The sequence below is a fragment of the Micromys minutus genome (genome assembly GCF_963924665.1).
Source record: "Micromys minutus genome assembly, chromosome: 5".
Lineage (NCBI taxonomy): Eukaryota > Metazoa > Chordata > Mammalia > Rodentia > Muridae > Micromys > Micromys minutus.
The window spans coordinates 27,041,399-27,056,799 of record NC_137974.1 but is presented as its reverse complement, the minus strand read 5'-3'; the positions used below and the strand labels follow the sequence as shown (position 1 = coordinate 27,056,799).

At 45.7% G+C, this 15,401-nt stretch overlaps 1 protein-coding gene across 4 annotated transcripts in view; it reads left to right on the top strand.

The window, feature by feature from the left end:
- The first annotated feature begins 843 nt into the window (after positions 1–843).
- Positions 844–15,401, top strand: part of TBC1D4 (TBC1 domain family member 4) — a 160,287-nt gene continuing 145,729 nt past the window's right edge. The window contains exons 1-2 of one of the 4 annotated variants that reach the window (XM_080917214.1): positions 1,405–1,520; positions 1,837–1,902. In XM_080917214.1, the coding sequence (XP_080773340.1) occupies positions 1,864–1,902 (39 nt within the window). In that variant the 5' untranslated portion in view covers positions 1,405–1,520; positions 1,837–1,863. Of the gene's footprint in view, positions 1,903–15,401 lie in introns of all 4 variants that reach the window. The other 3 variants (XM_080917213.1, XM_080917211.1, XM_080917212.1) reach the window with 3 other exon arrangements.

The window sequence follows — 15,401 nt, the reverse complement described above, 5'->3', positions numbered from 1 at the left end:
TCCTATAACCCCAGGTCTTGGAAAAGTGAGGCTGGAGGATGGAGTGTTCCAAGTCAACCTGTACTATCCAGGAAGGAGACTTCGACTTAAAAAATACTAACAATACACACGCAGCAGCAGCAGCAGCAGCAATAACAAAACCGGTTTAATCTGCTAGGATGGAAAAGGAATTATATTCTTCTGTTTTGCTTTTAAAATTACAATAATCAAATTATTCCCTAAAATGTTTTTCAAAATATGCATCCTCACGTGTAAAATTTGCATTGGCTCTGAAGTGGGCATAAGGTAAAGAAGTTTAACTTCTATGTATTTTAAGAAGTTAGCTGCATTAAAAATATGGGAAGGTTCATATCAAGCAGCATTAAAATTTAAAGTGAATATTGGAATTTATTTTGTCATAGAATGGTCATCGAAAACCTGAGCAGTCCTGAAGATTAGGAAAAAGGATGCAGAACATAGTAATATTAAGGCTTAAGACAGAATAAAAACCAAATAACTATTGCTCAAAAACAAAAATCCCAGCGACCCACTGAGAATGGCCCCTCTCCAGGGGGCAGTAGAGTCTCCAGGAGGGGAGAAGCCGGGCTGCTCAGGAAAGTGCCCTCGCCAGGCTGGGTATGGCTGTTCCCCGAGGCGAGGTGAGGGGCGGAGGCAGGAGGAAGAAGCAGGGGAGGCGACCTCAGCTTCTTAGCAGAGCTCTTGGGCCCGCGGACTAGAGGCGGAGTAGCAGCAGCGGGTTTTAAAGTAGCAGCCTGGGAGGAAGGAAGGAAGGAAGGAACGAGGGAGGGACGGGAACCCTGGAGGAGGAGCAGCGAGCCCCGCTGCAGAGTCGGCGGGTGCAGGAGCCGCCCTGCGCGAGGCCACGTTTGTTTTTGTTATTTTCCATTGAAGTAGCTCTCCGGGACTGAGCCGGCCGCAAGCCCGCACCCCCGACCTTCCAGGTGACAGCCGGTCACCCTGTTAGGAGTCAGCTCCGCCCCGAGTCGCCCCTTCCCGCCCACAGCTTCACTCTCCGCCCAGCCTTCCAGTGCCAGCGCAGGGCGAGCGCGCCGGCCGCAGCGGGCTGCAGGAGCAGGAGCAGGAGCAGGAGCTGGAGACCGCGGCTGCCCTGTTCCCCGACCCCGAGGACAGACGGGCGGCGGGGAGACAGACCAGCCCCGGGGCGCGATCTCCGGGAATGAGGATGCGCGCTTGAGCCTGGATCTCCCGCTAGTCCACTGAGCTGCAACCCGAGGCTCTGAGCCTAGCCGGGGGAAGTGTCGCGTGGGGCAGGGCCGCTGAAGCACAGACTTTAAGGGCCGGTGGCACCAAGACAGGCGCAAGGGCCTGGGGCGACAGTTAGCAGTTTCCTCGGCTCCTGCACAGTGAGAGTTGGGGGCGCGGCGCCCTCGCTAGGCGCGAGTTATGGAGTCGCCTAGCTGCATTCAGGATGAACCTTTCCCGCACCCCCTGGAGCCCGAGCCGAGTGCCCCAGCGCAGCCAGGTACCACCAAGCCTGGCGACAAGCGCTTCCGGCTCTGGTACGTGGGAGGGTCTTGCTTGGATCGCAGGACCACGCTGCCCATGCTCCCCTGGCTCATGGCCGAGATCCGTCGGCGCAGCCAGAAGCCCGAGGCGGGCGGTTGCGGGGCGCCCGCGGCCCGGGAGGTGCTCCTGGTGCTCAGCGCCCCCTTCCTGCGTTGCGTCCCCGCGCCCGGTGCCGGGGTCGGCGGGGGCGCAGGCTCCGGGGCTGTGCAGCCCAACACCGGGGTGTTCATCTTCGAGCACAAGGCTCAGCACATCTCGCGCTTCATCCACAACAGCCACGATCTCACCTACTTTGCCTATTTGATCAAGGCGCAGCCCGACGACCCCGAGTCACAGATGGCCTGCCACGTTTTCCGCGCCACGGACCCTAACCAGGTAAGTTTTGGGTGCCAGGGGCGGGACTAGGGCGGCGAGGACTGTCGAGGCAGGGACCTATCTTTTAAGAACTGTCTTGGATCTGGCTGCTGACTTGCGCTCCACGTGGCGCGCTCGGGTTCTCCCTTCCTTCCCTTTTGGGATGTGGGAGTGGGAGAAAAAGCGATTCGTGGCTGGGTTGGCCTCGGGACCAGCTGGCTGCCCCGAGGAGAGAGGAGAGTAGACTCAGAGTGGTCTTGGGACCCAGGAGGAGTTGGCAAGCCTGCAGAGGATTCAAGGAAAAGCGCGGATCCCAGGAGGCTCCTGTGGTGGACTGGTGATGGATGACTTGCCTGGCTTTCGCTAATGTGTGTATGCAAGTGTGTGTTTCTTGGAAGCGCCCGGAAACTTTCCAATTTCATTTGTGAGTTTTAAATAAACAAGCATAAAATGAACCTCACTGGCCACCGTGGTAGGGCACCTGGCGCGGGGCACAGGTTCTCAGTCTCAGTTGGTCCTGCATTCATACTAGTTTGGCTGGCGCGTCACTGTCACCAAAGTACCTCTAAGTATCTGGGCCTCTGTGTGTGTGTGTGTGTGTGTGTGTGTGTGTGTGTGTGTGTGTGTGTGTGTGTGTGTGTGTGTGTGTGTGATTTCCGAGGCCAGTCTAGGGAAGAGTTAGAAATGCCAGAATGTTAGCTAAGAATGATTCTGCGAATTTGGAGGCGGAAGATCTTTCTGTTGTTTTTGCATCCACAGAGACAATCAATGCATACTTGAGTAACTTAAAAAATCAGTGTGATGGAGGAGGATTAAAAATCATTTAAAAAATCATTTAAAAGTATTATACTTAATGTCCAGAATTTTTTCGAGAGTTTTCTAACTCGAAGTGTTTTGCTACTAAATAGAACCCTGAGTTCCTTAATGAGCAGGTGCAGGCAGGTCTATCTAACACAGCAGATCTCAACCTGGGGTTGCATGCATATCAGAGATCCAGAATATCAGATATTTACATTGTGATTCATAATAGTGACAAAATCATAGTTAGGAAGTAGTAATGAAATAATACGGTTAGGGCTCACCACAACGTAAGGAACTGCATTAAAGGGTTCCAGCATCAGAAAGGTTGAGAACCACTGCTCTAATAGAAAAAGAGGAAAACTCGCAGTAATTGTGCCTTGGGAAACAAGCTTAGAAGTGTGGAAAGAAGTGTGTGTGTGTGTGTGTGTGTGTTCTGTGTTTGTTTGCTTTCCAATATTAAAGCCCCACTCCTGTACTGTTTTCTAAAAATACAATTTGTTGGCTAAACATAAATGAATAAATAAAGTCTCAGGTTCTGTTACATGGTATTTGTCTGGTAGCTGGGAAGTTAAGGATAGAAGGAACAACTTATAATAAGTCCTTATTTTATTCTGATTCCATAATTGAACTTTTAAGAAAGGATTTATTTATTTATTATATATAAGTACACTGTAGCCGTCTTCAGACACAGCAGAAGAGGGCATCAGATTTCATTAGAGATAATTGTGAGCCACCACGTGGTTGCTGGGAATTGAACTCAGGACCTCTGAAGAGCAGTCAGTGCTCTTAACCGCTGAGCCATCTCTCTAGCCCCCATAATTGAACTTTAAGATTATTGTTTGAAAAAAAAAAAGAAAAGAATATCGTTTGATACCGGCATTCCACAAAAGTCCTATAACCAAACTGAAAAGAGGATTACCTTTAGTTTGTTTCATTACTTCCTAGAAGAAAAAAAAAACCTTTTTGTTTAGTTTTCTTTTTTAAGATTTATTTATATTTGTGTGTGTGTGTGTGTGTGTGTGTGTGTGTGTGTGTACACAAACTTATGCCTGAAGAGGCCAGAAGAGGGCTTTGGATGTCCTTGAGTACAGCAGTTGTCAGGTGCTGAAACCAAATGCTGGTCCTCTGGAAGAACAGGAAGCGCTTTTGGCTTTACCATACCAGCCCCCAAGAGACACATGCCTCAAACAACCTGAACTGGTGATATGAAGTGAGCAGTTAGACTTTCTTATTGTTTGTTTTATTTTTGAGATTACAAAATGACATCGTTCCCCACTTCCCTTTCTCCCTCCAGTCCATGAACCCCTCCTTTCTCTCTGTCAAATTCATGGCCTATTTTTCTTTAATTGTTTTTGACATATATGTATATATATATATGTGTGTGATACATATGTGATATATACATATTATCAAAACTATATATATACACATATATGTATGTATACATACACACACACTCACACACACACACATATATATGAGATTAAGTTGCTAAGTCTGTATGATGTTACTTGTATGTATGGTTTCAGGGCTGACCATTTAGCATTGGATAACCAATTGCTGTGTGTCCCTGGGGAAGACTCAACATTCCTTAGCTGCCTGCAGTTCCTTTGGTAGGGTTGAGGCCTCCTGGTGGTGATTTTAATTGTTATGTTTGCAACAGAATACTCCACTACAAATGACTTGAAATTCCTTGCCACCATGGGTGGCCAGTGAGGTCATTTTACGCTTATTTATCTAAAACTCACAAATGAAATTGGAAAGTTTTCAAGATTATCACTATCTTTATTGTATCCCAATACCAAATGTTCTGCCTCTGGCAATAAGGAAGAATGAATGAATACGTTACAGTTTCCGGGCGTAAGAGACTCGTGATGACTCCGGCTGGTTATGTTACCCTTTCTACTTTTCATCTGCTCTGTGAAGTACCCTCGCTCATTTCATTGCAGGTATTGCTCTCAGTAGTAGTTACTGAGTCCCTTCTGGATGTGTGAATTTGGAGTCAATCATACACATGCTTGGATCCACTTCCAGTGTTTCACTTAAGTGTTAGAGGCTGAACTTGCTGTCACTTCACAAATTGAATGTTTAGGCTAATTCTCCACACATCCTCTCCACCTCAGTGCCTTGGAATTTCCCTACACTGGGAAAATATGCCTTCATTGGACCAAAGGCCTCTTCTCCCATTGATGCCAGACAATGCCATCCTCTGCTGCATATGCAACTGGAGCCATGGTTCTCTTCATATGTGGTCAATGGTTGGTGTTTTAGTCCATGGGAGTTCTGAAATTTTTTTTAAAGCCAGGCATGGTGACACACAATTTTAATCCCAGCACTCAGGAGGCAGAGGCAGACAGATCTCTCTGAGTTCCACCGTGACGTACAGAGGGAATTTCAGGACAGCCAGGGCCATGGAGAGAAACTCTATCTCATAAAAACAAAGCGAAACAAAAAAATTTAAATTAAAATATAATTACATAATTTCCCTTGTCTTTCCTCCCTTTAGCCCCTCCTTCCTACACCCCCTTCCTTGTCTCTCACATTCATGCCTTCTTTTTCTTTGATTATTATTTGTATGTATGCATGCATAAATGTACACACATGACCTGCTGTGTGAATATCCTTTTATATATTTCTTTATGTATATGTATATATACACACAATATATAATAAAACATTTCTTTTATTATGTATATAATTTTAGGGCTGACCACTTGTATTTGGTGACCAGTTGGGGGGGGGCTCATTCTTGGGAAAGACTAATTCTCTCTCTCTTTTTTAATCTTTAACCTCTTTTTACAGTTCACTTGTTACTACCCTCTTGTTCTGCCCTCCGACAGTTCCTCATCCCATTCCTCCTCTCTAGTCTCCAAGACGATGTTCCTCACACTTCCAATCCCCCGCTCCCACTAGTCTCCCCATCTCTGGGGCCTCAAATCTCTTAAGGGTTAGGTGCATCTTTTCTCATTGAGGCCAGACCAGATAGTCCTCTGCTGCATATGTTTTGGGGGCCTTGGACCAGCTGGTGTATGCTGCCTGGTTGGTGGCTCAGTGTCTGAGAGATCTTGGGGGTCCAGATTAGTTGGACTTCCTATAGGGTTACCCTCCTCCTCAACTTCTTTCAGCCTTTCCCTAATTCAACCACAGGGAAACCCCCAACCTCCAACCCATTGCTAGGGTTAAAAGCCTACCAATAAAATAGCAAGATACTTAAAAGTATCTGCTTTTGTCTTAGCTGCTTGTTGGGCCTCTCAGAGGGCAGCTGTGTGGGAAAGACCAATTCTTTCTCAGAAGTTATTGCTTGCAGTTCTTTGTGTAAGGGTGGGGTCCAATGAGATCTTCCCCACAGGATTTTTTATTGGTATTAATCAGGTTTTGTTTAGCCAGCCATACTAGTGAGGTGTCATGGTTGTAGCTCCTCTGTCATTCCAGGAGACACCATCTCACGGCAGGATTTTTGCTCTTACAGTCTTTCCAGGAGTTGTATGGCAGATGTATCCAATGGGGCTGGGTACCTCATGATCAGTTGTTTTCTGCGTCTGACAAGTTGTGGTGTTCTGTAATAGTCTCTGTCTTCTGCAAAGAGCAGTGTGGTGGTTTGCATATGTTTGGCCCAGGAAGTGGGACTATTAGAAGGTGTAGCCTTGCTGCAGGAAGTGTGTCACTGTAGTGGGGGGGGTGGGCTTGGAGACCCTCCTCCTAGCTGCCGGAGGAGGCCCAGTCTGTTCCTGCCTTCTTTCGGATGAAGATGTAGAACTTTCAGCTTCTCCTGTGCCATGACTGCCTGTATGCTGCCATGCTCCCACCTTGATGATAATGAACTGAACCTCTGAACCAATTAACTGTTGCTCTTTATAAAACTGGCATTGGTCATGGTGTCTGTGCACAGCAACAAAACCCTAACTAAGACAAGCAGCTTCTTTGACGATGGGTGAGAGCTACAGTACAAAGGTAACTGTCAGCTAGTAGAACCAGACAGTAACTGTTACTACGAGGATACATTCATATTAGAGTGCAGTTAGGAATTATGCTGGTCTAATGAGGTGGTGACATCGTAGGCTAACCTCTAAGATCCATGACCTTCCTCACCTTGGGTAGTTGGCTAGGTTTCCAACATGAGGCATGATTTCACTCCCAAGTGGGCTTTAACGTCGACTCGACAGCTATTGGTTACTGCTGAGATATGAGTGCCGCTATTGCAGCATTACAGAACCTTGTTTTGTAGCTCACGGTTGTGGTTTACAGGCGTCACGCTTGGGTAGGACAATTTACTGTTTCCCTCTCTTGGCAGCTTGCATAGCACCTTCTGATATTATAAAAAGGTAGACTACATAGGGCAGAGCTGGACTTTTATTTGCTGTGAACTGAGAAAAATCCTGCCAGAGCATCTTTTATTTGAAGAGCCAGATGTGATCTCTATAGAGACTATCTGTGCTAAGAATTAGTTCCGAACTCCAGAGCCTCAGAAGAGGGTTGCGTGGGGACTGTGGGGTAACTGAATGGGGGGTGTCCCTTCTTGGTATGGTACTCATCTCTATGGTACTCAATATACATTGAAATTCTAATTTCACAAGAAAAGAAAGAAATTGGACACACACATGTATATTCTTCTCACATTTTAAAGCATTGGTAAATATTTTAAACATTTTAAACACTTAATAACCCTCTTTGGTTCAAGCAATACACAGAAGGTTTGGTTTCAGATAGCTCTCAATTTCTACCAAATATAAATATTTGGGAAATGGATTAATTCAGTCATTGACTCTGTTTGCCACATTTCCTGGTGCACCTCAGTTGACTGCATTTGACTCTTCAAGTGGGCAGAGTTGGGGCAACTGTCTTTGCAGAATTCACAGTGAACGTTCTCTACTGCGGTGCCTCTTCAGCCAGACTTGCTGATACATTCAATAGTTTTAGCACCCAAGGGTTTGCTTCACACAAAGTAGGCTAGGGTTCTGGGTATCTTTGCAATGGAAAGAGGATTCCTGTTTGCTTTGTCCCAGTTCTTTATTTGAAGTGGAGATTCAAGCTCTTTGCTGAGGGAGCCTACTCTTTCCTCAACTCACTGAGCAAAGTCTACAAGGCAGTCTAGGGCAGCAGAGTGGGACATCTCCAGTCCACTGGCCTTCCTTTGTCTCACATGGCAGTCCCTTTTCTGATGTGTGTCTGCCTGGAGGATGACTAAATAGTTTACTGGTTTGGGATTGCTTTTATTGTGAAAGAGGACACCACAAGCAGATTACCCCTGCATAGCAAGCTCTACACCTGGATCTGGCAAGGCAGAATGGCCTTCACATTCAGGGCAGCTAACTACAGAGTTGGCATTCACCCTGGGCCACTGACTTGGAGGCTCATCTAACAGAGAAGGCTAATAATGTTTTACAGAGGGTATCTGCTCACGTGACCTTTCCTGAGGGTGGATCTCCATGTGATCTCAGAGATCAGAGTGTTGAGCTGATAGCATTCGGCTGTTGTGGGGAGTTGCCATGGTGACATACCCTCTGGGTTCACACCTCTTCCTCGGTTAGAGTAAGGAATGTGTGTCAGGAAAAGCACTCAGCTGGAAAGACTTAGTGTGTCTTTATGCCTTTCAGGAGGCTAAGTGCATGTCATAGTGTGTCCAGTAGTCCCCATCTGTGCCGGCCTCTGTAGCATGATGTGAAAGGAGTGTGTCAGCTTTAGCATGTTAGAGTAGGAAATACCTATCTGTATAAACTCTTTATAGACCCCATTGGCATAAAGAATACATGGTTCTTTCTTACAAGCAAGGTGAGGTCACAAATCTGCAAATAGGTGTCTTTACTTCCGTTCAAAAAGAGACTGTGCATGTATAACATTACTTCAGTTTCCTCATTAAAAAGGTTTTCGGCCTGGGCATGTAGTTCAGTTGGTAGAATACTTACTTAACATGCATGAAGCCTTGGGTTCCTCCCTCCCCCCAGAACCCACACACACAGTGCAGTGGTACAGTTCTAAAGGTTTTAGCACTTGGGTTTTGAAGATAGGAAGATCAGAGCTCAAGGTCATCCTCCACTACATATCAAGGCCAACCTGGGATACATATCAAATTCAAGGGTAGCCTGGGCTATGTCAGACTCCTCTTCAAAAAAAGCTTTAATGTTATATTAATTTTAATAACCAAGTCAGTCTATGTTTGTAAGAATTAGAGACTGTACGTGTTGGAGCCGGAGAGATGGCTAAGTTAAATGGTTGAGAGCATGTACTGCAGGTATATACCTTTAAACTCAGCACATGGGAGGCAGAGGCACGTGGGTTTCTGTAAGTTCCCCACCGGCTTGGTCTACATAGTAAGTTTCATGACAGCCAGAGCTACATAGGGAAACAAACCCGGTTTCAAAAGAAAACAAGAAACAAAGCCAAAATAACAAGGACAAGGAAAAACATGAAGAGCATGTCATGCTTACTCCTGAAGAGAACCAGAGTTCCTCTCCCAGCCTGCCTTAGACGGCTCTCAACAACCAGTAACTCTAGCTGTAGGGAATTTAAATCTTTCTTCCCCGCCTCCACTAGCGCCTGCGATCACATAATTAAATGAAATGCGCACATCACACCCCTTCTACACACATACTTAAATAAAAGTATTTTAAATTTATTTTGCATTTCATGTGTACGGATGTTTTGCTTGCGTGTATGTATGTTCACCACTTACATGCCTAGTGCCTGCAGAGGCCAGAAGAGGGCCTTCTGGAAATGCAATAAGAAATGGTTTTTAAGCCTCCATGTTGATGATGGAAAATGAAACAGGTAGTGCTCCAATAATTGAGCAATGTCTCCGTCCTCCAAATCAAAGTTGTTATTTATTTATTTATTTATTTATTTATTTATTTATTTATTTATTTATTTTGAGACAGGGTCACATTATGAAGCCCTGGCTTGCCCAGAACCTTTTGGGTAAACCAGCCAGGCTTTGAACTCATAGAGATCCACCTGCCTTTGCCCCCTGAGAGCTAGGATTATTCACTATGCCCAGCTTCTTCCAAGGTTTTACAAGGATGTTAACGGTTTGAACACCGCATTATGACTAATGACGTGGCCAGATTTCTTGTTAAAATTTATTTTATTAGCCAGATATAGTGGCACATACCTTTAGTCCCAACAGTCAGGAGAAAGAGGCAGGCAGCGCTCTTTGAGTTCAAGCCCTGCCTAGTCTACACAGCGAGCTCCAGGATAGCCTGAACCATAGAGATAGATCTTATCTCAAAAGCAAAAACGTATTTTATTATTATCAGTGTGTGTGCATGCCTTTGTGTGTGTGTTTCTGTATGTGTGTTTGTGTATGTATGTGTGTATGTGTGTATGTGTGTATATTGTGTGTGTGTATGTGTGTGTGGGATGCTCGCACTGGGGATTGGACTCAGGACCTTGTATGTACCAGGCAAACACTCTGCCTCTGAGCTGCCCCCTCAAGCACAGGGATGTTTGACTTGTTTGCTGTACACACCTCTTGTTTCATCCTTGAGCTCTCGAGTTTTGTGTCACCTTTCATCTGAAAGGAGCCTCAACTGAGAAAATGCCACCGTAAGATCGTGCTGTAGGCAAGCCTCTAGGTCATTTTCTTAGTGATTGATGGGGGAGGGCCACCTCTGGTGTGGTGCTCTTGGGGTTCTGTAAGAAAGCAGGCTTAGCAAGCCAGTAAGCAGCATCCATCCACGGCCTCTGCATCAGCTCCCGCCTCCATGCTCCTATCCTGACTTCCTTCAGTGACAGGCAGTGATGTGGAAGTGTCAGCTGAATAGACACTTTCATCCCCAACTTGCTTTTGGTCATGATGTTTCATTACAGCAATGGTAACCTTAACTAGTGCACTCATCCTGTTGTCCTGAGGTGGACATTAACCTGGCTTGACTCTATGGAAGAACCACAATGCCTGGGGAAAGACAAACGCCTGCCCATAGAGCTGCCCAGCTTCAAGGTAGCACCAGCCTTAGGATGGGGACCTATTCGAAACACCACAGCCATTGAGGACCAGCTACACAATTAGAAAATGCAGGCGTCCCAGTAGAGCACGTGTCTGCACCACTTGAAGGGGTTACTAGACAGATCTCCTTACTTCTTCTTGTTCTCTTTGTGGTGATACCTAGACTACAGGGTTGGGCGCTGCAGATCTCATTTGGTGGGCTGTGTGGCCAATTCTTCACTCTTGGTGACTTTCGGAGTCAGATTTACGGGAAAGTGAGAAGATCTGATTGCAGAGCAATTGACAGACATTTTTAATCTTCCAGCGTACTGGCTTCTTTCCTTACTCCTTAAGCCAAGGGATGTGCCGAATGGGAAGTTTATCTTTTAGCCGAAAGCTTTAGGTAGTGGAGGTAATACAGGGCTCATACTTGTCTTGGGTGGTCAGGCGGGATGAGGGATATATTTCAGTGTCAAATTACGTTAGTTTGTACAGAGACCGAGACATTCCTTATTTGTATCCTGATAAACAATAGCATCCAGCAAGACAAACTCCATTCAAATCCTATTTTTCCTCTGTCCGTGAAGGGAGGGAAATAGTTGCTTGGTGAGGACACCGACGATGTCAGGGATTCCAGATCACCTAGTGTGTCTCTTGTTTCTGAAATGAAAGATGGAGTAAGAAACGTCCCAGCCTGTCTCATACGGCAGCAATCACTGCAGACAATCCAGCTGAAAAAGGAATACAGCAGCAAGGACAGGGTAAGAGGGTGGCCAGTCTGAAAGTTGTTAGAAGGGCCTTGTGTATTCCGTTCCTTTCCCCATTTCCTCTCCTTGGCTTCCGCTTGCTCTATACCTGTGCGCTTGAGGACCCCAGCTTGATTTCCAGCATGCACATTGGGGGGCTTTCTCCAACCCATGATCCCCATCTCAAGAGAATCAGCGCCCCAGGCCTCTGAATTCATGTGCAATACCCCTACACAGACATATACTTAAAAGCAGTAACAATACAAATGTAAAAGTAAAAAAAAAAAAAAAAAATTGGGTGATCGCTTTAGTGTCCCATTTATTAAGGTTCCTTGTACCCCATTGTAAAATGACTGACACATCAGTTAAGGGGTGGATTTATTTATTTTGAGGCAGGGTTTCTCCGTGAGTTCTCTGGAAGTCACTCAGACTAGGCTGGCCTTGAACTCACAGAGCTAAGCCTGCCTCTTTGTCCTGAGTGCTGGGATTAAAGGAGTTTACCGCCACCACTAGCTGGTTAACTTAGGATGCATTTTACCATTATATTCAGGATACTTTGCTTGGAATGTTGTTTGCATAAACATACTAGTACAAGTTTGATAGCTCACCCGCCCTGTGAGCTGGGGACGCTGCTGGCTCATTACCTCAGATCTCTCACTCGGCATGAGTGTCATGTAGGCATTTGTCCACTTCCGTAGAACTTTACGTTATTTCCTTATGACTGAATGATGGGCCGGGGATGGCTTGGTGGGTAAAGTGCTTGGTGGGCATGCAGGAGACATGAGTTCAAATCCCTAACATCCACAAGGTATGTGAACACGGTGAATGGGACAAGGAGGCACAGATAGACAGGCTCTAGGGAGCCTCGAGGCCCAGCCAGTGTAGCCGAAATGGCCAGGTTCAGTGATAGATTTATTACCATCCCCCTCCTCCAAAACATGAGCAGTAGATGAATCATAGGGTGAAAGCGATAGATGTCCACTCTTGGCAACCACTGCATTCCACTTGGAAAAATAAGGGCCGCACATGTGTGCGCTCACACACACACACACACACACACACACACACACACACACTGAACGGTTATTGGGCTCTTGCTGATTTTTCTTATATGCATTTTAATATATAGTAACCATGTAAGATATATATCGGTATCCCCCACCCCCAGATGGAAAACCTGAGGTATAGAAAGGTTAAATTATTTTTCAGAGGCACACAGGCAGACAGACATGGAATGCTAGAAACCAAATGCAGATTTCACTGGCTCTTCTTGAATCTGCTGCGCTGAAATAGAGCTGGAAGTTAGTTTTCGCGTGTCCGAGTTAGAGACCTTATGTTCTATGTTGTTTTTCTTACTTTAAAGTTTCCTTAGTTAAATGTGCTTATTACATTTGTAAAAATATTTGTGCAGTATTTATGTCAATATAAATAGGTCCTCTCAGCCTACATACACATATGGTGGTAAGCCCGAGTCCCTGTTTAACCTTTGCATAAATTCTTCTGTCTAAGTTAAGTCAGGTTACAGAGACAGATCTTTAGTGTCTAGCAGTAATTATAAAACAGTAAGGAAAGGATGGCAATAGAGTCTGTGTGTGAAGTTACATTTTTGTGAGCTTATTGATTCTTGGTGAATTTCCCATCATGCACTCCAATCTCTCTCATCTCCCTGTTCCTTTGTATCTGCCCCCCACCCTTGTGACCTTCCCTGAAAAGAAAATTAAAACACACACACACACACACACACACACACACACACACACACACACACAAAGATAATTAGGTAAATAAAATTAATAAAGAAACAAAACAAAGTCTCACCCCGGAAGCTGTGGTGTGTCACTGTGTGTCCACAGGTCTCTACTTGCAAATGTTCATGGGAATGTTTCGGTCTAGTCTGAGGTCTCTGGCTTCTACCACTCCCCCAGTACTAGATCCTCACCGGCAAGGGGGTGCAACAGCTCTCTCATTCTTATGCTTTCGGGGCCAGCTCACCTGTGCCCACTCCACAGATCCAGTTCTACTGTGCTACCAAGGGGAGTTTCCTGAGTGCTTCGGCTAGGGAGAGGTGGGGTCAGCTCCCCTTTTCTCATGACCCCAGGCCCATCTGTCCTGCGTGTCACAGGCAGTAGTGGTGGTGGAGGGCATTTCTCCCAAGCCCATGCCATCAACATCCCACAGAGGAGTGGTGGGGTTAGTTCTCCTGGGAGCTCATGCCCTTGGGCCTGCTTACCCCACCCCCCACCAGCCAACCTCCCAGGGTCAGTTCTACCGTGCTGCCCAGGAGTGATGCAGACTTTGAGGGGGTGGGGCCAGCTCTGCTCAGTCCTGGGACATCAACATGGTCTCAGGCAGCAGCCCAACCTGGGACATCGTATAGAATTATTAGTCCCAGACATTGACGTAGACCTCTACTGCACAGCCGGGGAGTCAGATACGGCCATCAGTGGCACTGGCTGGGACTTCACCGTGACCTTAGGTAGCAAGGCAGTCTATTCACATCAGGCTGTTTCATTCCACCCTTTTCTCCAGTTTGTCTTCTCTTCATAGTGTTCAAACTGGTCTGCTTCTCTTGCTGTCCCATCTGTCTAGCACATCTGTGGACAAGTCACGAGGCAGATGGGCCTCTGGGTGTCTTTCCCCTCCGTGTTGGGATAATAAAATCTGTTAATTTCTTTCTGTTGAGATAATGAAGTGCATTAATAGTTGTGGAAATGAAAATCGCCAACAAATAATTTATATTTGATTAGGGGATCTGGGAAATAATTAACATAGAACTGTTCTGTTGGAAATTGCGGAGGATATAGACATTTGTGATTGCTAATTTTAATAAACAGAAGGAATATGAGGCAGAAGACTCATAAACTAGGCTGACCTCCAACACACTTTGAACTCTTGATTTTCTTGTCCCTAAGTTCCCTAGGGCTGGGATTATTGTTTGAATCACCACTGGGGATCAAACCCAAGGCTTCATTCCTTCCTAGAGAAGTCCACCAACTGAGCTGCAGCCCCATCCTCTTTTATTTTTTATTTATTTTATGTACGTGAGTACATTGTTGCTGTCTTCAGACACACCAGAAGAGGGCATCAGATCCCATTACAGATGGTTGTGAGCCACCATGTGGTTGCTGGGATTTGAACTCAGAACCTCTGGGACAGCAGTCAGTGCTCTCAACCACTGAACCACCTCTCCAGTCCTCTTAAACCCATCTCAATTTTTGAGGAAACACTTGCTACAGAAGCCAAGACTTGTTCTTTTCTTCTCTTTACAGAAGATGTTTGTTGGTTTTTCCTCTTAGTCTTACGAGAGAATAGGCATTAAGAATCTTCGTTTTGCAGAAGTTGAAACCTGGGCTCAAATGATTTCCCCAAGGATCTAGCAGATTAGATATTCCAAGTTCCATGAATGCTCTAACATCTATTTGGTAGGTTTTTATTGATGGTTCCATACTTACATTGTGGCCTCACCTTTTACTTTTCAGGCTGTAAATCAGATTTCTCAACCTGAGGGTTGACTGGCCCTTTTCCAGGGGTTGCTAACGTCCACTGGAAAACACAGATATTTATGTTAAGATTCATCACGGCAGCAAAATGACAGTCACAAAGTAGTGATGAAATAATTTTATGGTTGGGTCATCACAACATGAAGAGCTGTATTAAGGGGCCACAGCATTAGGCACCTTGAGAGTCATGGCCTAGATGCTGACTTGACTGTGCACTTGAATTGTAGTTGCTGATGCTGGAGAAGTAGGAATTACAGTTGAGTCCTACTTTTCACTTCCTGCTTTTGGTCCTCATGGCCAGTCACCAACTTGGCCTCTGAGGTATTTTTTCTGTTTTTGTTTTTTTCCATTAAGACAATAGAACAGGCTGGCCCGAGACTGGAGATCCTCCCCCATCATCTTCTCTAGTGCTAGGATTATAGATATGCTCTGACATGTTGGGCAAACGTTACTTAGTTTTCTTTTTGTTAAGTGCTCGGAACTAAATCCAGTGGCTTGTTCACGCTGGGCAGGCTCTCTACCATTGGGGTTACATAGGTTTCCTTATTAGCATGG